The sequence below is a fragment of the Solea solea genome, chromosome 5 (genome assembly GCF_958295425.1).
Source record: "Solea solea chromosome 5, fSolSol10.1, whole genome shotgun sequence".
NCBI classification, from domain to species: domain Eukaryota; kingdom Metazoa; phylum Chordata; class Actinopteri; order Pleuronectiformes; family Soleidae; genus Solea; species Solea solea.
In genome coordinates, this window is record NC_081138.1 from 12,200,928 (window position 1) to 12,224,792 (window position 23,865).

Genomic DNA, 23,865 nt, shown 5'->3' on the forward strand with positions numbered 1-23,865 from the left:
TTGCCAAAAAACCTTCTCAAATCTGATATACTTACAGATATTTGCTCTGGTTTTCTGCTGACTATGACTCCACTTTCCCCTTCAATAATTGAAATAACTGAATTTTTTTAAATGCCATTTTACACTAAATGTGTCAGTTTTGTAACTACTACTACTAGGTGGAAAGATAATCTTAACATATCTGAAAATGTCACAAAAACACTGATTTAGTTACCTGAATGTTTGTCTGTGTTTATCGTTTATCTTAAAGGTGACCTAGTGTTAATGTTGGATACCTTAAATGAATTTATTTATGTTTTAATAATTAATATTCCTTCGTCTAATCATCATTTTCTGCTGCTCTTGACGAGAGATATTCCCAGAAAGATTTATTATACATTACTACACAGACACAGTGCATGTGTGCACCATGTTAAGATTCTATGTAGACCTTTGTCTTTATTTCTTTCTTCTTAAGAAGTATATAATTTAAGTAGTCATATTTATCTTTGCTACCTCTGTACAGGCAACTTTTTTATTATTGTTGTTGTATTAAAGTATCGTCACAAATAAAGGGAATTAACAATACAAAAGGGAGAAAAGCAGCAATATCCAGCTGACATTTAATGAAGGTGCATAATGCTGAATGTCAGAACTAATTATTTGAGATTTGTATGTGTAGTTTTTTTCACACTCCCACTAGAGACATGGAATGACGTGTTACGTGTTGGACACAGGCGTGCTATGCACGTATGTAGGTCCTTGTGCACACCACATCGTCAGCTCCAATAATCTGGAAAAAAATGAAGAGACAACAAAAAAAAATTAATCATCAGGATCATCCTGCCACCATGTTTTACACAAGCTGCAATGATTAGTTGATTAATTGATTTTGTGATCAACGAAAACTGTAGGATAATCATCATATCATTTTATAAATGAATATAAATACATCCTCAAATATGCATCACCACACCACACATCATGAATAGATTTCAGGCATCTGGCACATGGTGCAAGGGAGACATGTGACAAGTGAAGGAAACATCAGGCTTCCTTGGCATTTCTCAACAGCATGATCAATGAGAGGGGGACACCTCATTTAACTGTAGTCCAGCTTAATATTCATCTTAAAAATCGGTATTTATTGGCTTGAAATGAAAATTGCCTTCTTTCCATCAACAAATAATTGTGAGTAGTGAGTAGGTTTCAATTCCTGAAGCATTTTTCCCTTTTTCTCTCATTACTGTAGATTCCACAAATGGTCATTGCATCTCATCCACCCATCTTAGGTCACAGCGAGCAAAGTAAACCACCACATGTTGTCTTCATTAAAGCACACATCCATCCGTCTCTCCCTAATTGCCTCATCTGCTTGCCATTGTGTTTATTCAAGTTTATTCTCAACAATAGTTCACATTCCTGTGCGTTAGACAGTACAGTTCCCAGGAGAGTATAGCGTGTGTTAACCAGTGTTTAACCAGTAATATTATCTTAGACTGGTATGTTGAAATTAAATATTGAATTATATTATTGCAACAACAACCATCTTCTCATGGTAACTTCAATGTGACAAAGATTTTTGGACCAGTTTACTGAACACATTGAGACAAAAACTCAAACAAATGTTACTTTAAATATGTTTTGTGCTGTTCAAATTTCAAATTTAACACGTATGTTTTTCTTTTCTTCATTTTAAATTGTTAATATGCCATTTTAACATGCAGTAAATCGTAAATAACTGCCAGATATTGAAAGTTATTCTGGAAAAATGGGCAAAAGCACTTACTCACAGGACATTTTCTGGCCCTTCTATCGTCAAAATAAGTCCATAAGTCGACAGACATTTTGAGGGTTAGGTGTTAAAGGGTTAAATAAGTCCAATAGTCATTTATCAGCTTATAGTTCATTTTGGGACACAGACACATAATAATCAGGATATTTTGCATTTAGGGCCATGCGGAATGTTACCTATATTTGGGGTATGTTATCTCATTTTATTTATGCATTAATATCACCCTGGAAAGGAGTCAAAGAAAATGTCATGAACCGTTCAAGAATTAATCAGCTACAGTAGATGAGATGTGGAGAAATGGCAAATGTTTATTTATGGGGGCTGTCAAAAGTTAAACCTGTGACTGTTTTGCTTGAAATGTGACACAAATGACTTATTTGCACACAACCGAGACAAGCAGCCTTTTTCCTCCATCATTCACCTTGTCAAATAATTGAGTCATAGTTGGCAGCTGTGCTTCACAGCAGACTGTATGTTGTGGAAATATGGTGAATAATTACTTAACTTCATATTCTACAAAGGCAGTTTTTTGTGTATACGTGCAGGAAATTCATATTACGTGAAAAGGAACAGTGATGTTTATAAGCTTAAATGTCCATGTCATTGCATTGACATTGTTACAACATTAAATAATTTGTCTAACTAAGTTCTACAGCATGTCAGTGATTATAAAAGCTTGGAAACGACACTCATTATGTCTGTCACTTGACTGTTGTGTGCAGCCTCTGACCTCAGTCGCCAGATCTCTGGTGCATGAGTTCTTCAGCCTGTATCTCATTATAGCCCAAAAGCTTTGCCTCAACATCAGTCTAATCTAAACATCTCTGTAATTCATTAGTTTGGGCTGAATATGAAGGACTTATGTCAAAATCATAATATCTCATAAGAGCTCTTCCTTCACCAGAACAAGATGTTTGTTATATCCCAATCCCATGTGTGTCTCAGATTACAGCCTATCACTCCGCAGACGTACACTCCCTTATCTTGAATAAAAACAGATTTGGTTCCAGTCAAAGCTTTTGTTCTGTGTTTGAAAAGCAACACGTAGTCCAAATTACAGCCCGTCTCAAATGTTTCCCTGATTGCCTTTGCAGAGGTTAGTCACAGTAAAGAGGACTTTGTCATCAAAGCAAAATGGATTCAGCTTTGTTGTCCATCTGGCCAATAAATCCAAGCATGTTAAATCCCAGATGTTTACAGGAAAAACTGTGCTGTGTGAGTGGTCTTGATGTGCCAGGAACTGCAGGCAGAAGTGTCTCTGATGGATGCAAGATCACGAAATGCCGTGTGGAATGTAGAGGCGCACAACAAACGTGTGTCGGTGAGAAATAATAAATGCATTCTTTTGAAATCTCCATTGGGCTTTCCCTGTGAAGCCCATCAGAAGGTGCTGCTGCAGACTTCACCAAAAGATTCTTTACTCTATACACTGAATATGATGTTTGGCATGGAACCAGATCAACACCAAGTGACCAAGAATAACAAACCTCGCCTCCATTTCAGGACTTTAAGTATGAAGAGGCATGTGTATCCACTCCCTCAGTTGGCAAAGGAAAGACAGAAATATGGCAATGATGGGAGTTAACACAACATTCTTGGGAACTACATATTTAGTATTTTGGAAAAATATTGACAAGATCATTAAACATTTTCACATCTGCTGTCACCACCCAGTTATGGCCTCTTTGACCATCGATGTCATTTTTAGGGTCTGTTTCTGCCTGGATTCTGTCAGTCTGACTAACCGTTCCTTGTCTTTGACACCACTCTTGACTTGAACTGTTTTCTTTAAACGTCTTGTTTATTAATCCCAAAAGCAGGAACCTTTGGAATGTTGTCACATTTGCCATTTTGTTTGGATAACTGATTATTTTGTCAATTGAATTATCAATGAAGTCTTGCTGCTGTAGTAAAAGCAAATAGTTTTGTGGTGATGCAAGACAACCAGCAGAGCCAAAGCACATCAATAACCTGGCTCAAAAAGCATGTGTTGTTTTCACACCTTATAGTTTACATATCGGTATCAGCAGATATTGGCTTTAAAATGTATTATCGAATATCGGCAAACACGCCAAGATCCGCTCATATGACTAATGACTAAAACAGTAGAATGAAAAAGCTGCTTCCACCTTGACTTCTATGCCAGCGCCCCCTACAGCTATTATTTTTTATGCTAATTTATTTTGCACAAGAGAGATATTTTATATCCACATCTGCTACGAAATACATTCCTGAATAAAATCTTAAGACCAGGAGGAAAATGGCAAGTATTCGCATTTTGCGCTGGTGGATAAAAACCAGCTTGTAAGTAGAGCTTAAAAATGCAAAAAGAAGAAACAGGAGCAGGAGAGAGAAAAACAATAGAGTATGCAATTTATTAAAAACTATATTTAAACTCAAACAGGCTGTTCATCAGCTGATCAAAAAGTTTAAGACCTTAACCTTAAAAAGTCAAAAGCTGTGCAAAAATCGGACTTCCATGTCATTTTCCTGTCAGACATAAACACTGTCATGAGCCCCTGATGGCAAAGGTAAAAAGCTTTCTGTCTGCTGATGGTTACGGGACAAAAAAGTCAGATCCAATGGGCTGTCGGTGAAGACACAGGCCGATCCTCCACCCAAATTAAGGCCATTACTGATGCTGATTTTAGCACAATAACCATAAAACGGCATCTGCGACAGAAGGGCTTAAAGAAGGAAAAAAAATCGCTTAAAAGGCGACGTCTCCTCCCACGCCTCAAACCTGCCAGTCTCCACCAAAGGGAAGGGAAGCCATTGAAAGGCGGAAGACCTTTTTATTATATCGGTTATATAGGGCCAAAAAGTCCAATATTGTGCATCCCTAATACAATGTAAATAAATGAGGTATAATGCTAATCACCGGAGCAGCAACTAACTATTATTGTTATTATACATTATTCTGTCAATCATTTTCTTAAAATAAGCTATTGGTTGTCCATAAAATGCAGGAAAGGGTGTCAAATACTGATAGATGTTTTAAAAACTGTCAGGTGGATTTTACGACTGTTACACAGAGACAGACAAGCTAGATCTTTATGCTAAATTCAAACGGCTGCTGCCTGTAGTTTCATATTTGCCAGATACAGATACAGAGGTTTTTGAGGTTTTAATCTTCTCCTTTAATTCTTTCCAAGAATGCAAATCAGTACATTTCCCAAAACATCAAACTATTGCTTTTTCGGACTGGGCTGCACCACAGTGGCAGAACTTTAGTCAATCTCTTAATTGTTTTCTTGTTTGGAAAAAAGTAGAAACAGAAAGTGACACATTTGGCTAAGATGGCCACCACCAAATTTGACAAACCCGTCCCACTTTCATCCAAACATCTGTTCATCGATCTGCAGAGAAATCTGGGATGAAAACGAACGTCTTTCAGCTCGGGCCAATGGGAGGAGAGTGTTGTGAAAGAAAGAGTCACAGTGTTATGAGAGAAAATACAGAGGAAACCTTGTAAGACAAACAAAGGGAAAGACAGTTTCCAAGGTGTCAGAGTGATTATCTCTGGGTTCACTTGAGGCTTTGAGTCTTCAGTCCACCTGCATGTGTCTGTCACCACGTTTCTATAAAACCATGGACTGTAAGTTACAACACCACTCACCAGAATGAGTTCATCTCCTCGGAGTTCTCGGCTCCAGAAGGTCTTTGGTCCGCTCCCGCTCAGTAGAGTCTGTTTGCAGTAAATCTTGTTCTCCGTTTCCCACGTGGCCAAGCTCTATGGAAAAGCACCACTTTAATGAGGTTTCCTGCATTTACTGCCCCGGACTCACCTGACCGAGTGCTAGATGAGAGATCAGTGAGGAGTGTTTGTGACATCAGTCTTTGAAGGATCAGACCAGACTCTCTGGAATGGTTTGACCACGTGCTAATGTGTGCCACACAAGCACTACTGCCTTTAGATTTGTTTATGCATTATAATTCACATCCAAGTAATCCCTGAGTTTCCCAAGTTTCTGTAAATTGCAAATACTTCAATCAAATGATGAGATAATGCAGCTGAATAGTTGGACAGTGTTTCTGTCATTCATGTGTTCAGGCACATTTGATTATTTCAAAATAAAAATGCAGATTTGTGCACATCACATTAAATTACCTTACACTTTCTGCGGTCCACTGTCTCCTCCTCAAACTCCTCACCGATGAGGAAGTCAATCTCCATGGTGCGGACTGTGGTGGAGGTTTTGATGTGGAAGTGTTCGCCGTCCTGCCTGATCTCCACATTGGGCCTTGATGCTGCCGCCCCCGCTATCGTCCTCAGCACTGAGTTCACTCCTGAAGACAAGAATAGTAAATAGTAGTAAATAAATAAAAACAAAGACAAACGACTTTGTGCACCAGATGAGAAATGTGAGTTTGGCTCGACTTTTTCTTGTTCGATACTGATATCACCACCACCTTGAGTTCATTCATGTTAAAAGTCTGATTTTAGTCAGACTAAGACAATAATTTGGTTTTCTTAATGTCATTTGAAGAATTTAATTTTATTAATCCCCTTAGGGAAAGTATTCCTCTGCATTTGACCCATCCTAGAATTAGGAGCAGTGGGCTGCCACGGGGGGCATTGGGGGTTGGGTACCTTGCTCAGGGGTACCCCAGCCCTTTTTGGCCAGGTGGGGATTTGAACCGGCGACAAGCTTAGTTCCCTTTCCACTTGGCCACGGGCATGCCAAATGACATGTAATGTAATGTAGACACATAAGGCTGACTCAAAACGAGCTGGTCTTAGTCAGACTAACATACCTGGATAATGTGATTCATAGTCTGATTACTTTTGCATGTATACACTTAGTTGGACTAGAGTCAGACTGGAGTTGGACTGGAGTCGGCCACAACCAACCATTTCATAAACATAATGTATAACAAAACAGTCTGCGCTTATGTCAAAGTCTGAGCTTAGAGATGTTAATGTGAAATGTTGGGACTTTAAAATTGTCTGGTCCATTCATTCCAGTGACAGATACTGAATATCAACATCCTAACGAGGTCTTACTTCTTAGATCGGGGTCTCAAACTCAAATGACCTGGGGGCCACTGAGTGTCTGATTGGTCAGTAGGGGGCCACTCAAGTGAAAAAAAGTCTAACTTTTTGAGAAAAAGACATTGAAATAATAATATGCTATGAGGATGTTTCACATAATTTCAAAATAAAAGTGTTTGATATGGACAATACATAGCTCACAATATAAACCTATTTATGATGCAAAATGAATCCATTACTAAAAAGAAACTGGCATCTCCCTAAAATACAGAAATTTTAAGGGAGAACACCCACACACACAGGGAGGCCTTAGATAGATAATTTAGATAAATACTTTTATTTTTAGACAAAAGTTTTTGCGTCATAGCAGCTCCATTTGCAATGTCACACAAAGCACAAAGATAACAAAACATAAATAAATACAGTTTTGTCAGGAGAAGATTTCAGTACAAAGAATCCGCCTGCAGCTGCAGGTGAGACTGTAATCACCAGAAACTTGATATGACAAGGTGACGAGAGAGAGGAATGCTGCTGCTGTTTGCTTTGATTACCTCTCGGATACATTGTGACAGATTCTGTCCTAAAAATTACTTGAAAAACGGTCAACCCTCCTCATGTGAGCCACCACACTCAGCACAATCAGTCTGAGTTTGATGTCTCCGCCTCCTTTTCTTATTAAAACCAGTTGTGTGATATTGTGTAAGCGGTAAGCTTCAAGAGCTAAATGTGTCACATATACTATAAAAATACATATATGTATATATATATATATATATATATACATACTGTACATATATATACATACATATATGTATATATATATGTATATATATATATGTATATATATATATATATATACATCCACACGTACAGGAAAGGAGGAAAACATGAGAGGCAAGTTAATATCAGCCCTCTCAATTAAAACATTTTACAATGACATCATCATGATGATATATTATTATAATTAGCATCGTTATTAGTAGTAACTGTCGTAGCTGCAGGAGTATACAGGAGCAGTAGATGATTAATATAACATGATTAAGAATGACTGGTTACTTGAAACAAGCACCAGATGTTCATTATGTTTCTATATGACATCATCTACTGACTCTATAGTGATAGTGACCATATGATCATCTTTTCTTTCATGCTGTAGATGCAGATACAGTTGCTCTAAATGCATTTTAAGTTCATTGTAGTTCATGACATTCATTGTTCATCGTTGGCTTTGTGACTTTTCTCCATCACAAGACTCCATTTGATCATTAATATAAGCTTTGGATTGCAATGTCTTTTCATTGACTTTGATCTTTAAAGGTCCAGTGTGTAAAATGTATGTAAAATTACTTTTAACTTCTTCATATGAATTGTTGTTGTACATTATCCCAGAATGAGCCTTTTATATTTAGCTCTATAGAGGCCACCATTTTACAATAGCCTCATAATGGACAAACTAAACATCCTTTGAATTTTGATGCTAATTGGAGATACAGTATACTGTATCTACTAGATACAGTATCCTGTATCTACTAGATACAGAAGGTTCTCCAACACATCTGGGAGGGAGGGGTGAGGTCAGGATGGTGGAAAACTGCAGTCTCTCGCTCGCTCGCTCTCTCTTTTATATACCCTTCTTAGTGAAGACACTAAGAGACACAATTTATTCATTAATTACCCTAACCATCTAACCATCCATCTTCTACCACTTTATCCTCCACATCAGGGTCGTGGGGGCGCTGGTGCCAATCCGAACTGACATAGGGTGAAAGGTGGGATACACCCTGGTAACCATCACAACAACATGCCCAACCCTAACCTTAACCAAAATCTAATTCTAACATTAACCCCAAAATCAAGTCTTGATAAACCCTCAAAAAAAACTTTAACGTTGTGAGGATCAGAAATGTCCTCAAAAAGATAGGCCATATTGTGACTGAACTCTTCTCACTTAATGCTTTGGCACAGCTTTCACAGATTAAAAATATACATACATATATATATATAAATAAATAAACTTCATCCTCCCACAAAATGTCACTTGCATCTCAGGTTTTCATACAAACTTTTGTAGTTGTTGTTATTATTATTATTATTATTATTATTATTATTATTATTATTATTATTATTATTATTATCATTATTATTATTACATACAACATTCTCCCATTTGTGTCAGAATCGTTTTAGCAGTGTTTACTTTTGAAAATCAAAAATCTATTCACTTATGTGACACCAGTCAACACGTTACAAACTAATAATGTATGCATCTCTGCCATGGTTTGTCTACAGTGCAAATAACAGACCTGTGGCAATGTTCAGTCTCGGGATCACACGCTGAAACCATTAAAAAATAAAGAGTGGATAGTCCTCACCCAGTGCCCTGAGCAACTCGTCGAAATTCTCGCTGTTCTTCATTTTCCAGTTGCCAGCAAAATTGGACATTTTTCTGGTGGGATGTCGTCAGCCTCTGCCTGCTGTTGTCTGGTGTCTCCTCTGCTGCCTTTATTCTGGCTCTTTGTCTCCTTCTGTCTGTCCCTACACTCCCTCCTCTCTCTTCCTCTCCTCCTCTCCTCCTCTCCTCTCTTCTCCTCCCTGCATGTGTGCTATGATCCCACACAGCAGACCCCTCCTGCCTCCTGCCTCCTGCCTCCTCTCCCAGACACATGCTCCTGGTGATTTATTGCCATTACAGATTTCTTTTAATGATGGCACTAAATTGTGTTTCGGTTGGGGGGTCTTGATGTCTCATCTCTGACTGGAGTTTGTGGAACTTAATGGTGCATGTGTCGCACATTTCCCAGCAGCACTCACTGCCTCTACTTCTCCTTTTATATGGAGGGTTTGGGACCTTGTATTTAACGGTTGCCTCACCCTGAAATATATCTTCTCATTCACAATCCTGTCATGTACTTCTGTTTTGATTTGCCCCTGTTAAGAGATTTCTGCCTCCAGGCTAAGGCAATGGCGGTAAATCAAACTTTGCCTGTGGTGAACATTAAAGCATTTTATTTATTATTTATTTTCCCAGAGAGTCCGAGAGATTGGTGACACTCAGCGGAATTAATGTTTTATTTATCTTCAATAAAGTATTTCATTAATCAATGTAAGAAAACAATGAAAAGTGTTGATCTTTAGTCTCAAAATGACACGTATTATTAAATATTACTTTTTGGTCGAATAACATAACTAAATGTAGAACTAGAAACCAGGAGAATAGCAGATATTCATTTTTTAAATAACTTCCAAGTGAGCCATCTCAGCTTTGGTTCCTGTGGTTTATATCTGCATAACTCCACTGCAGTTTAGTATAGTGCAGGTCACATGTCCGTCCCTGTGGACGTTCATCTGACGGGGCTGAATTCCAAAAAACATATTATTGTGTGTTTGAATGGAGAGAAGGAACAAGCACAGCAGCCACAAACAGTTTTCGACCACATACCAGTGTATCGTCGACTCAATATTTGTGTAAATGCAGGATGGGGAATCCTTTAAACTCCTGTCTTATTATGTCATGTGCATCAAAGACAGACTGTGAAAGTTGCTAAGTAGAACTTCAAACCTCAAAGATTATGCAACTGTGTTTTTGGTCCAACTCTCATGTCACACCTCTGAATGCGTAAATCTTCCCTCCTTTTATTCTGAGAACACACACACACACACACACACACACACACACACACATCTACCACCATTACATCCCCTGAGAAATGGGAGGCCCTTCCTCAAACCTCGGCCAAGTCAGATTTGTCCCCGCTCCGACAGACCCTCATCGGTCTTTCTGACAAAATGCCTTCCAGACACTGCTTGATAATTAATGTATAGAGCAGAGCAGGGAGCACTCTGTCATCCCACCAGGAAGTGTCAGCTCAAAGAGGGCCTCTGTCGGCTTCAGCAGACCTCCTTGTTTGCTTTAGTCATCAGTACATTTGTCTGTTGGTGTTTGGGAGGTTTTATTTCCAAAATAAAGGAGAAAGTGACCATTGAGTGTAAGGATAGAAAAGTATGTGGGACAAGTTAGAGTGAAATCACAGTTGTAGGATTATTGTCTGCTGCCCTCTGCTGCTGTGTTTATGAACATGTTATCAGTGGAAAATTAGGAACAGTTGTGTTTGTATTACCTCACATCCTCTGCCATGATGGACTGCCATGTTTGCTCAGTAGTCCAGAATGTATGTTTTGACACTACCTGATTCTGACCCGTTTCTCATGTGGATGGGGAGCGTAAATCATGATTTTAAAAATCCTTTTTCTCGACTAGAATTGTAATATTTCTACTATAAAACAATTAAAAGTTCTGTTTTATTAGTTTTATCTGCAATCCATGGTATCATCTGAATCATGTTAATTTGAAGTCTCACCTTTTATTTGTGTCCAGTTTTAAGAGCCTCTATTTATTTTGTACGGAAGAAGATAAGGGACAGATGTTACATCTGAGACTTTTCTTACAGAAAAATTATGACTTTTTTATTAGAATTCCTGCCATTTTTTATTTTTTTTAATTTTGTTTGCAAAAAAAAATCACATGTGGTCCTAATCCTCTTCCATAAATGTGGCCCAGCGTCTCCTTGTATTTTATTACATCGCTATCACAGTGATCACTGAGTAGGAAAAGCTAAAAACAATTTTCTTCTAAGTCTGATTGTGTTATATAACTATGATAATGACTATTACAGTATGTCATTACTAGCAGGGGCAGCTAAATTTAGCAGTTAACTTTAAAAACTACTTTTGTTTTTGTTTTTACTTTTTGAAGTTAATTTCACTGTCCTATTCAGTTGAGATAAAGGTCAGACAGACTGACAAGAAATGTATCATTAAATATTGATTTAAAGAGGGACACACTGCAAACACACTGCACAGTGAAGTCCCTGAGGAGGACGATCACTGACAGGAAATCTTTGTTGCTCAACTGCTGAACTTCTCTCTTCTTATATATTCTTTTTTTTTTCTTCACTAAACCAACTGTAAAGTTCCGTAAATGTTTAAGAATAATAACAGATGTCAAAACTATTAATGCTGAAATATTTATTTTGGCAAGTATTAGGCTCGTTTCATTATCAACTACAGTTGTGATGTGATTTGAAAGGACATCTGCTAATGCAATGTTCCCATAACCTTTTATACGAGGACTCACTTTGTAGAGACGACAAATTGTCATTGTCATTTACAATATGAAGTGTGACAAGAGCAAATCTGTGCATAAGTGTCATTATTATTATCATTACAACATACATATATGTTGAATGCGGTAAACCAGCCACTTCCTAAAGATGTCTTGAATTGACAAATTCAAAAACATTATTTTAAGCATGTCTTATTTTAGAAATTGCTATTTAAACAAATGTGGAAATATTTATTAAAAAAAACAAACAAACACTGTGGGTTCAACAGCAGACATCATGTTTTATTGTCCAAACAGACAAAGACACTGTGTCAACATATATGAGTGTGTGTAACTTACATGTCCTCTGTACTGTCCAGAATCATTTTATTACAGATTTATTACAGCACTGATTCACTTCTCTTTTGATTGGGGAGTTTTTCATAAAATATGAAGGGAAAAAACATATATAAACAATTTAAGGAGGTCATTATTGGACCTTATGGCTTCACCTGCTTTCAAATTTAGGATTGTGCTTCCAGTCAAAGTATAACTGCCCCTTACCATGTTTTTCTATATGTAGGAAACAACATCTAACAACACCTGTGATTAGTAATAATAAAGATCAATGGAAATAGCACTTAAAATAACAAACCGAAATCAATGACATCCCCAAAAATACATAAACTGCATGAGCCACAATACTGAGTTATTCAGGTGAAACAAATGAAAAACAAACAGCAGTTTTGACACTTTTGTAGTCAGAATATTCACATGATTTACAAGATAGATATATATACACACACAATCATATTTTTCTTGGAAACATTCGCATTATTGCACTCAACAGCTACTATCACAGTAGTAAAGCAACAGGTGCTTCACCTTTGCCTCATAGGTTTTAACTGGGAGACCAACGCAATGGAAAGTTCCTGAAAATTACCTGTCCACATAATCAGTAATTTATTAACCAGCTTCATTACTGCAATGAATTCTACAGTGCCAACAAGACAGCAAATTAGTACGTTAAATAAAAGCTGATAAACTGTTGCACTGAATGTTTAATGTCTTGGAAAATGGAAATTGTCAACTCATTTAGTTTCGACTTCAGGGAAAAAATGGACAAATAAATCTACAACATAAAAAATGCCACTGATTACAGAACATCTAAGTTTCCTCTCATGCAGGTTCAGCATTTTAAAAGAATTTTTAAAATGTATTAGTTCTGAATTCAGGAATTGACACAGCAGCCACTTTGGTGAGTGTGGGGGAGAGATTTTAAACAGACGTGTTAAACAATATAGAAAACTAATCCTACAATATGCAACAATTTGTCTGCATATCCAGTGTTAAAACAATACTGAAATCTCAGTACATTCATACTAAAACGCAACAACCCTGTTTCAGCAGCGACACAAGCAAACTCCATGTGTGGGTGTGAGTTTTTCCCCTGTGTAAGAGTTATTTACATCTAAAGGTGAGACTGAGCAGATTGACTCAGAGGACAGAGGATTCATCTCATCACCCCTGTCCTTTCCCCAAGCACATCACTCACTCAAGCACAGCTACTGTGGCCTTCACATTCCAGAAAGTCCTCTCTCTCAAAATTACAAGAAAAAACAAAAATATTTTTAGATTATACACTTGTACAACAGAAATGGCGCTTTTCCATTTTACACTTCTAGCACTACTCGGCTCTACTTGACTCGATTCTACTCTTTGTGCTATCAGGCACATCGTTTTCCATTACTGCATAGTAGCTCCTCGACGTGGGCGGCAGTAGCGTCTACTGTATATGTGACACATAGACTGACACAATCACTGAACTGAAATACGGCTGAACGGGTTTTGATTCTGCCCATAATCGCCGGCTTTCAGCAGTGCTGTCGCTAAATACACCAGACTCTGCTGTTAAATATTGAGATTTTAGAAATGTCCTAAATGTTGGAGATTAACCCACGTTTTCAGGATTTTTAAATTTTTTAAACTGATCTACAGGTACTAAGAAAGTACCAGGTATTATCTCAAATGGGACACGGTTGGTGTAGTGGTTAGCGCTCTTGCCTTTGTAGCAAGAAGACGCGGGTTCAAGCCCCAGTTGAAACGAGGGCCTTTCTGGAGTTTGAATGTTCTCCCCATGTGTGCGTGGGTGTTCTCCAGCTTCTTCCCACAGTCCAAAAAAAAGCAATATGGGGATTAGGTAAATGGATCACTCTAAATTGATCGTGAGAGTGAATGCTTGTTTGTCTCTATATGTGGACTGGCGATCTGTCCAGGGTGTACCTATCGCCCCTATGTCAGCTGAGATGGGCACCACACCCCCCACAATCAGCGATAGAAAATAGATGGAAAAGTTAAAAAAAAAGTGAGTAGAATCCTGCTAGAACTGTATAGTAAAAACTGCCATAAATGTTACACAGTAGACCTTTAATGGTCAGTATTTATGTTATGTTATTGAAAGTGAAGCCATAATATCAAATGCCCCTGGTAGCTGACTGCAGTAGGTCATACACCTGACCCGTCCATATTAAGATGGGATGAACGTGCACATCTTTTTTTTTCCCCCACACATGGTCTGTCATGCTAGTTAAATCTTAAGAAACTGATGTATGTTCAAGTGTTCCTCAGGGAGGGGCAATGTAAGCTTTAAATAAAATAGATGTATAGATAAAGACAAATTATTGGATAAAATCATATCACAATAAATCTCACACAGCAGAGTAGTGGCTACCACTGTTGCCTCACAGCAAGAAGGTCAACGCATGTTCTCCCTGTGTGCATGTGGGTTTTCTCTGGTTTCCTCCCTCAGTCCAAAAATATGTAGCTGTAAATGGGAAACTCTAAATTGACAGTAGGTGTGAATGTGAGAGGTGATGGTTGCTGTATGGACTGGTGACCTGTGCAGGTTGTACCCTGCATTTTGCCCTTTTGTGAAACCTTTTGTTGCTCTAATAAAACAGGAAACTAGTTTATATCACTTTGTAAACCTTTCTCTCCACTGCAACAAAGTACACAACAAAGAAAGAAAAGCAGAGGTTTTGCTCAAAGAAACTGGAGCTGTTGGTCCTTTTCTGCCTCATTTACCTAAGTGACACAAACTTAGCTCCTGTGTCCTGTGTGTTGGTTACGCATCATGGCGTCAATACTTTAACACGCAGCTATATAGTTTATATCCTAATCTGTCATTATTTTATGACATAAAAATGCAAATCAATATTAACATGAATATATGAATCAATATATTTCAACCCCAGTGTTCATGTTTCTGCCAAGTTGTGTTTTGATTAATTATTTGACTCTAAAAACAAGGTCATACATAAAAATCAACAGCTGAGACTGATGCTGTGATGACGGTTAATGTGGCATGTTGCCATTTTGTTCCCTCAGACTTCATTTTATCTCACCACTGCTTTCACTGGAAGTCTAATTCAGCACTGAGGGCTAAGATTACATGTGGTCCATCTGTCGTATCTTTTACCAGTGTCTCGAGTCCACCAGCTCTGGTCGCAAACTCAGTTTTTTTAGCGCCTCGTAACCAACAACCATGACGATGGCAGTGGGTGTGGATGAAATGATACGTGCCGACAGTCCTTTGGTCAATCCCCAGAAGCCCTCCTCTTTGATCAGCTGCCTGAAAGTCTCCATGACTGAGGTCCTGCCTTCAACCTAAACAAAAACACACAGACAGACAGTTAACCACAAACCATTATCAAAGTATCTTTGAGCTTTTATTTGCACAGATGTATCAATATTAATCTGTGGTAACATTCCCCACTGAATGTCAAGACTGAGCAGACGAAGTGGCAGTTAAACATGACAGCTTCATATACAGCAGCACTATGGCTGGAAACAGGGAGGGTAGGGGCAGGTGAGAAAGCAAGGTCATACACCGCAAGGTGTTTGAGACGGTAGACTGTTTTAGTATTACTCAGAAATCAACTGGGGGCGATAGATACATTAACAAGTTGGCCCTAAATTGAAAGCTGAATTTGGTCACAGTTAATTACAGTGTAGGCCAATAAATGATACTGTATGTAGAAGGAGGGCTGACTTGGCACACTGACACCTAAAGACCACAAACAGTGGAAAGAAAGTTGACTAAAGATCTAGTGAGAAACATTTATTGTGTCAGTTATTGAAACGGAAGACAACGTGCACTTTTCTAACAACTTTATCCACACTGTCAAAATAACCTAATTATTGCTTAATTACGTCAAGCAACGGGAAATTAATTTCATTCAGCAATATTACCAAATATTTAAAAATAACCTAAATTAATTCTGTGTGTGCTATCAATAAATGATTAATTTGACTTGATGTGTTACCTGTATTCTGGCTCTAACCACATCCATTGGGTTTGTTACTGTGGAGGCAGTAGCAGCAGCCAAAGGTCCAGCCATGCCTTGGAGAATCAGATGAGGGCAGTCACTGGGAGCCAGTATCGAGAGTTGCTCTGTAGGACAGAACAAATGTGGAATACAGATGCTGCATTTGAGGCATGTCAGATAACACAGTAGCAATCAAAACCTCACCCTTCTCTGACTGAGGAAATAGTTAGTGGTAACATTTAAGGAGGGTTTGGGGCTAGGGTTGCACAATATATATATATATATATATATATATATATATATATATATACACACAATCAAAATCATTGAAAAGTTTGTGAATATACATATAGCAAAAAAATACACATATTGCAAAGAGTGTTTGAACTGCTTTAGATGTAGATTGTTCCATGAAATAGTTTTGTTTGGCCAAGAACTTACCATAAACTTGGATAATTGTTCTTGTTGTATTATCTTATAATTTGCAGTATGGCACACTTTACTTGAATAAAGCATCAATCAGTTTTTCTTTTTAATAAAACCATGTTATTAGAATGAAAATAATGCATGAATATTGTGTTTTCAGCATGGGCTACATTCTGTTTGGGTCTATGGTAGCAGCAAATCCAAAGCAGAGAGACATTAACGCCATATACCCAATATCTTGTTTTGTTTTGTTTTATTGTTTTTTATGCCAAGCCATATTGTCACTGCAAAATTCAACAATATTCTTGCATAATATCATGTCTCCCTAATACATGCAGCCTTGTTAGTGGCTACGGTTTGGGTACAACTATAGCTCTTTTACTATCCACATGGAAAGTTGGAATTCATGTTAACTACTGATTTACTAAAGCAGTGGAAACAGATTAACAGGTCATGACAAAACACAAGCTGAAGGTTTTGGTGAAAATATAAATCTGTGCAGTGCTTTGTTGTGTATCACATACCGGCATAAAAATGATAGAAAGGCCACCAGACGGCGCTGTTTGGGATGTAGGTGAGTAAAGAGGCAAAATATCCTCTGTAGAAACCCCGGAAACCATCAGCAGCAAAAATCTGAGCCATAATGTTTCTGGTTTGGCCAAACACCTTCTTGGGCTTTGTGGTGTCAGAACTGAGTCTAAAGCGCGAGAGGTGCTCTCCTTGGCCCTGCATCATCAGCTGCTGAGAGACAACATCTATGGGAATTGTGATGCTCTGAGCTACCAAGGAGGCTGAGCCCCCCGCCACTAGTGACTTAACTGTATTGTCCTTGGTATACTGGGACACATACTTCCTCACAAGCTCGTAGGTGGTTATGTAAGCCTGGCCTGAGATGAGCGTGAAAGAGTTGACCATGAAGCCACGGTACAGGCCCCTGATGCCTTCAGCACGTAGGATTTTGAAGAAAGCATCAAAAGTGCCGTTGTAGAGCGATTTGCCCCTCTGCACCTGCAGCCGAGTGCGGATAAGTGTTGCCGGGTAAACAGTGGCACGGATGGTCATTGTCATGAACACCCCAAAAGAGTAGAACTTCCTCTTGTCAAGGTCCTCCCACTCAATGATCTGGATGTTCCTTTTCTGCTGCATCCTGCCAGCTGTAGGTGTCCCCTCATCAGACTGAGTCCTGCCTGTCACCATGAAAAACAACAGTGCAGTCGGTGAAATGGTTTTTTACTCATCATTGAAGCTCAAGTTTCACAAATATACACATAAAACTGTAGCACATGAGACACCTTATACAGCAGGAGTCCCCAAATCTCCCCAAATTCCCCAATGCACATTATGTCAAGTACGCCAAGCCAAAGGCCAAAACATGGAGGAGAAACAGACATATATCCACAAACACTGAAAAATAAATCTCTAAAAGGTGTCAAAATAGTGTTGCCTTATTCTTATCCTCAAAGATTCTGGTTTGATTCAATATTTGTAAAATATTTGGTAAAGAACTACAGCAAGGTCAGAGTACCACACCAAATGTAATCTGTATAATGGTTATAAGCCATAAGGTTATTTTAAGACATAAGGTAAAAATTAAAGCGGGAAAAAGAACTCAAGACAAATATATCAGAAGATACTTGGAACACTACAGAATCACATTAGTAGAGAGTATGCATGGAAAATACAATCATTTTATTTTATAACACCAGTACAACAAGTTAAATGTAATAATAAAAATGGTCAAACTATTGAAAGAAATGTGATGAATTACATGCTTACTTTAGCCATGTCTTTTGGTTCTGCCCACTGATACGACCATTTTGGAACGGCATACGTACAAAGGGAAACTAACAGGTCATGTTATTAACATTAATGGTAATGGTAAAAGAATAAAGTTTTCTGAACAAGGCCCTTTTTGTTTTTTTATTAATTATTTGCTTTATTAGTCATTATAGCATTCTCGAACATGTAATGAGGTTGATGTTTTTTATTCTCTTTCCTTTGCTTGGTGAAGTTTTGCTTTTTTTGCTTTGCTTGTATGTTTTATACATTATATATATATTTATATGTCTGTTGGTGATTTTATGGATGAAATTGAAAACTTGTTGTTATAGCCCTACCACACATTTTGAGGATAATTAAGTGGGTAAGCGTTGTATTAATATTTTTTTATTACACATAATCACATAAAATGATGATTGCCATTGTGCTACAGCTGGTTTAACAAAGTATATAATGTAAGAATTGACAATAAAAAAATGTCTTGATTGAAATGATGTTGATATCAGTCATGTTAATTGAGGATACTTGGACTTGTTGGCTCTTCCTCTTCCTCAGAGAGCTGCAGGAATAGATGTCTTTGTAAGCCACACATAAATCTTTATTTGTTTCACATCATAATAATCAATAATCTTCTTGTTTGTGACATTCTTGCTACCATTTCAATTTCGGGGGTTTCATACTTAAAACTAACTTTTTCTGCATTTTTTTCTACCTAGGAAATCAATCAAAGGCAAACGTGTAAGTTGAATGGACACACACCACTACATTTCCTAGGGAAATGAATGTATTCTAGTTATTATCATTATTTTTGGTAATATCAATATCATCCTCCTCATGCAAAAATAAAAATTGCAATTGCAATGCAATTAAATAGTCAATTAATACCGTCTCTACACAATGCAGAAACACGATATAAGGAATACATTAAATTCACATTCATACCCAATCACTCACACTCACCCATTCATACTTCTGTAAATCAGCAAGTATATCATATATCTATAGTTATGTCAGCGAGAGTAGCTTTTCTGTCAACACAACAGTGACGTAGCCCCTCACCACAGTTTGTACTTGACACCAGTGACAACATTGGTCAAAGGACACAGTGTACCCGAGCCGAGGTACGAGGTCACCAGATAGCTACGGAAACACCTACGTTTAAGCCAATAATAACACATATTAAGTCCTAATATTGTACACTATCACAAACGCGGCTGTTAAATGAAACATCCTGGTTACGTCAGTGTCATGTGTTAGCAGGCAGTCATTTAGCTCTGAGTGACATGGTGTTAGCGCATACGTACCAAATCAGATAGATGTTAGTTCAGAATGTAGTCCTTGATTCCAATCCTGGCCTCAAACATCATACCAAGAGCAGATTTAAAACATTACGTTTAAACTAACTTCGTTTAGTATCTACAAGACTTTAGACTAAGTTAGCTTCCTTGTAGCTAGTGAACTGTCAGATGTCTTCCTGTTCCCTTTCAAACGCTATGCCGCTGAAACAACCAATGACACTGTGCTGCATTCATGGCCAAACAGAAATTACGTAAGGTAAATATCCCACCGACAAAACGTGTAAAAATCATCCATGGTAAAAAAAAATTTAAAAATACAGAAGATAATAGAATATCATATGAGACACAAATAAATTACACAAACACTTTATTCTCCATTGTTGGAGGTACTATTAATACAAACTCATGTTAACGATGGTTTGATTCTACTTGTTCACAAGTAAGTTGCATTACAAGTTATTGCTATATGATAGAAGAAAAGAAAATAAGCATCTGGTGGGATTTTTTGATTTGCACGGGTGCTAATCGCGTTTGTTATAATGTATAAACCATGGTTAAAATTCCAGGTAAATAACACAATCATCACTGGTATTTTATTGTTTTTCAAATTCTGCCACAGTTGCATGAACGCAGCAGAGCTTCTACTCTTCTACGTTTGTGTCACGCTTTCATCACAGCGGCTTTTCATTACCTCCACCACCAGGACTGGAGGAAAACACTTGAAATAGCGAGATTATTCCCATGTTTATAAGTACAAATGCTTAACATATACTGAATTACACACTTTACTGTTTGCATTGTATTTTAAAACGTGAGAAGACCTATCAAGTAAAAGTGCTTCATTTTCCAGTTTTCACAGAACTGGGCACATCAATGCAAGAATATAGTCGGTCCTCCTACTGAAGGGTGGCGCTGTTGAGTTATCATTTCACTGACACAGCATCCGGCTTGTAAAGAAACATCAAACTGAAAGTGCTGGACTTCTCTGACTGTGCCATATTAGGCTAACTTTGATAATTTTAGTCAAGGTAACTACTTTTATTTAACTCTCTATTACAGTGGTAACGTGTGTATTATAGTCAGTCTAGAATTGACTTTAATGTTATGTTATTGTAGCTAGAGGACTTGTTTCTATTGAGGACCTAGCTAGTTAGCACGCTAGTGACTTAGCATGCCGAGATAATGCAGATTCATTCTGTCTAGCATCTTTTAGCTAGCATCCTTAAACATTGGCACAAAAAGTAGACTAAGTGTGTGCAAAACTATTCTCTGAGGCTTGTTTTGCGGTTTTATTTTTTGCACTTTATTAGTTAGCTTATTTGCGTATTTATTTGCTTATTTGATAATGAGCAATTATAGCTCTGAAATGTTGAGGAGTAGGAAGTACAAGTAAAAGACTCAATAAAACAACTACAATTAAGTGTAGACAATGCTTGGGTACATTATCCTGCTGGATTTGTTGGTTTCTTCAGCAAAAAATAACTTTTGTTCATAGACACCGATGAGTTATAAAACTAAACCCAGTTATTTGTTTTAATGTTGAAGTGTTTTCTCTATAAATTTTCTAGAAAAAAAGCTGTTTTTTCCCCATATATTATTTTATTATATATTATATTTTCGACATAGAACACTTTATAAGTGGGTTGATAAACGGTTTCAGTTCAGTATAATTCCGAACCTATGCATTTCATAACTACTCCCATTTGTTTGGCTCATGCTACAGCTTGTACACTGTAATTACATGTTATTGTATCTGTATCTGTATTTTTATCGAAATGGATCGTTAGATTTGATGTTGTTGCTAATTGTTGTCTATATTTTGCAGGACAGTTTCAGTGACCTGAAAAAATGGTGAGTGTCTACTTAGCACACATGTCTTTGCTTAACAAACTATGAAAGAGTTCACATTTAGTTTATTCATCATTTTTTCAGACCTAATAATTTGTTATTTCTCTGTTTAGTCTCGCAGATATGATTCTCGGACAACCATATTTTCTCCTGAAGGCAAGTGCTTATTTTGTATTAAGTTAAATATAATATTTTGATAAATATTAAGTTATCAAAAAGATTAATACTTGGTGAATAGGCCTATTTATTGTCAAAATATAAAGGTTTTAGATTTTTGTTTTAAAGACGGAACTCTCATTTCAAACTTTCACAAAAAAATCACAGGACGCCTGTATCAGGTGGAGTATGCCATGGAAGCAATTGGACATGCTGGAACATGTTTGGGGATTCTAGCAAATGACGGAGTGCTGTTGGCAGCAGAGAGACGCAATATCCACAAGCTGCTTGATGAGGTGTTCTTCTCTGAGAAGATCTACAAGCTCAATGAGTGAGTCAAGTGAATTACAGAGACTCTTCTGCACCCACTACTTCATGCACATTTGAATAACATGTTTTTCTGATTCTTGCCTCTTTCAGAGACATGGCCTGCAGTGTTGCTGGGATTACATCAGATGCAAATGTACTGACAAATGAACTGCGGCTAATTGCTCAGAGGTAATATTTTTAAATTGTACCATATGTGAGTGCATTAATGCTAATTATTTATCATTATATGATATTAATGTTCACGTTTCATGATTTCAACTGTTGATCAAATTCACCAGCAACAGCTGACCATTTAAAATTTCCCTTTAGATATCTATTGCAGTACCAGGAGCCTATACCCTGTGAGCAATTGGTGACAGCCTTGTGTGACATCAAGCAAGCCTACACACAGTTTGGAGGTAAGATGTGCAGTAGTTGCTTTGTGAACTGCTCTTCCCATTAATGTTGCTGAAGGATGTCAGCTGGTGAACTATACTCAATCTCTTCGATCAATATAATTGACAAACATTTATTGTGTGCATATTTACACATGAAAAATATATCAGAACATTTTCATTCAAAATCACAAAAGCACAGAGAGATTTTTTTCATTCTGTAACACTCATGTGGTTTGTCTTTAAAAGGAAAGAGGCCATTTGGTGTTTCGCTACTGTACATGGGTTGGGACAAACACTATGGTTTCCAGTTGTACCAGAGTGACCCCAGTGGCAACTATGGAGGCTGGAAAGCCACCTGCATTGGCAACAACAGTGCTGTGAGTCTGAAATGTCCTTCAGTTTCAAAATCATTGGGATGATGAAATGGTGTCAATAATCTTGACAATGTTGTGTTAGGGAGGAAAGTGAATTATTCATGATTTTTCACAAGGTTCTAATGCAACACTTAAGTTAAGTAATATGTCCTTGCATCACGCTAAAGTTGAATTACATTCACCTGTTCCTCTGTGTCTGATGTGTTGACTTCTTGGCCCCAGGCTGCAGTGTCCATGTTGAAACAGGACTTCAAAGAAGGGGAGATGACTCTGTCCTCTGCTTTGGCTTTGGCAGTCAAAGTCCTCAACAAAACAATGGATGTCAGTAAACTGTCAGCAGAAAAGGGTGAGGATTAAAGATTGTACTCTCTCAGAGTTTAAACTACTCCTTCATATAAAATTAAAATATTTCTTACATGCTCTGTTAATGCAGGAAATATATTTCCTCTAATTACAACTAAGATGTCTGAACTATATACATAGAATTTGTCAACCTTTTGTCCTTGTATCCAGAAAGTAGCTCAGATAAAAAAAGAAAAGTAATTAAACAAAATGGGAAGTTATAACCCTTCATTGAAAAGCTACACCTCAGTAACACAACAGTGTTTCATATTTACTCTCTCAGTGGAGATTGCCACCCTGACACGAGAAGACGGGAAAACGAAAATCAAGGTTCTTAAACAGAAAGAAGTAGAGCAACTCATCAAGCAACACGAGGCTGAAGAGGCCAAGGCCGAGAAGGACAAAAAGGATAAAGAGCAGAAGGAGAAGGACAAATGAGAGCAATAACATTTCGTTCCCCTTGTGTCACCAAATCCTGTATTGTTTTTCTTTTACATTAAAAGTTTGAAAATGGATCGATGTGTTGTCTTCCTCCTTGTCACAAAATTAAATGTTTTTTTTATCCACACATCATTAAGACAGATTTGACAGTTTCCAACAAAGTAAAAATGGTAAAAATAAATAAACTACAGTCTCCAAAACCTGTTTCATCGCTGACCCTTTTCCCCACGGTGAAGCTGTTGGTCCTGTAATCTGTGGCATCATTTTACTTCATTTATTATTCAATAAATTGTAA

At 37.5% G+C, this 23,865-nt stretch overlaps 3 protein-coding genes across 3 annotated transcripts; 1 reads left to right on the plus strand and 2 right to left on the minus strand.

Moving 5' to 3' along the window:
* Positions 1–590: 590 nt before the first annotated feature.
* Positions 591–9,346, minus strand: LOC131459744 (cellular retinoic acid-binding protein 1-like). The gene is made up of 4 exons (XM_058629819.1): positions 9,143–9,346; positions 5,886–6,064; positions 5,394–5,507; positions 591–772 (listed from the first exon to the last, which is right to left on the minus strand). The coding sequence occupies exons 1-4, from the start codon at positions 9,210–9,212 to the stop codon at positions 722–724; spliced, it is 414 nt and encodes a 137-aa protein (XP_058485802.1). The 5' UTR covers positions 9,213–9,346; the 3' UTR covers positions 591–721.
* A 2,993-nt stretch (positions 9,347–12,339) lies between these two features.
* LOC131460062 (solute carrier family 25 member 44-like) lies at positions 12,340–19,892 on the minus strand. The gene is made up of 4 exons (XM_058630333.1): positions 19,709–19,892; positions 17,150–17,812; positions 16,197–16,324; positions 12,340–15,537 (listed from the first exon to the last, which is right to left on the minus strand). Exons 2-4 carry the CDS (start codon positions 17,769–17,771, stop codon positions 15,346–15,348), a joined length of 942 nt encoding a protein of 313 aa, XP_058486316.1. The 5' UTR covers positions 17,772–17,812; positions 19,709–19,892; the 3' UTR covers positions 12,340–15,345.
* A 692-nt stretch (positions 19,893–20,584) lies between these two features.
* Positions 20,585–23,644, plus strand: LOC131459617 (proteasome subunit alpha type-4). Its single transcript, XM_058629619.1, has 9 exons — positions 20,585–20,730; positions 21,528–21,553; positions 21,664–21,706; positions 21,875–22,037; positions 22,127–22,204; positions 22,346–22,434; positions 22,660–22,790; positions 23,010–23,133; positions 23,413–23,644. The coding sequence occupies exons 2-9, from the start codon at positions 21,551–21,553 to the stop codon at positions 23,565–23,567; spliced, it is 786 nt and encodes a 261-aa protein (XP_058485602.1). The 5' UTR covers positions 20,585–20,730; positions 21,528–21,550; the 3' UTR covers positions 23,568–23,644.
* The last annotated feature ends 221 nt before the right edge of the window (positions 23,645–23,865 follow it).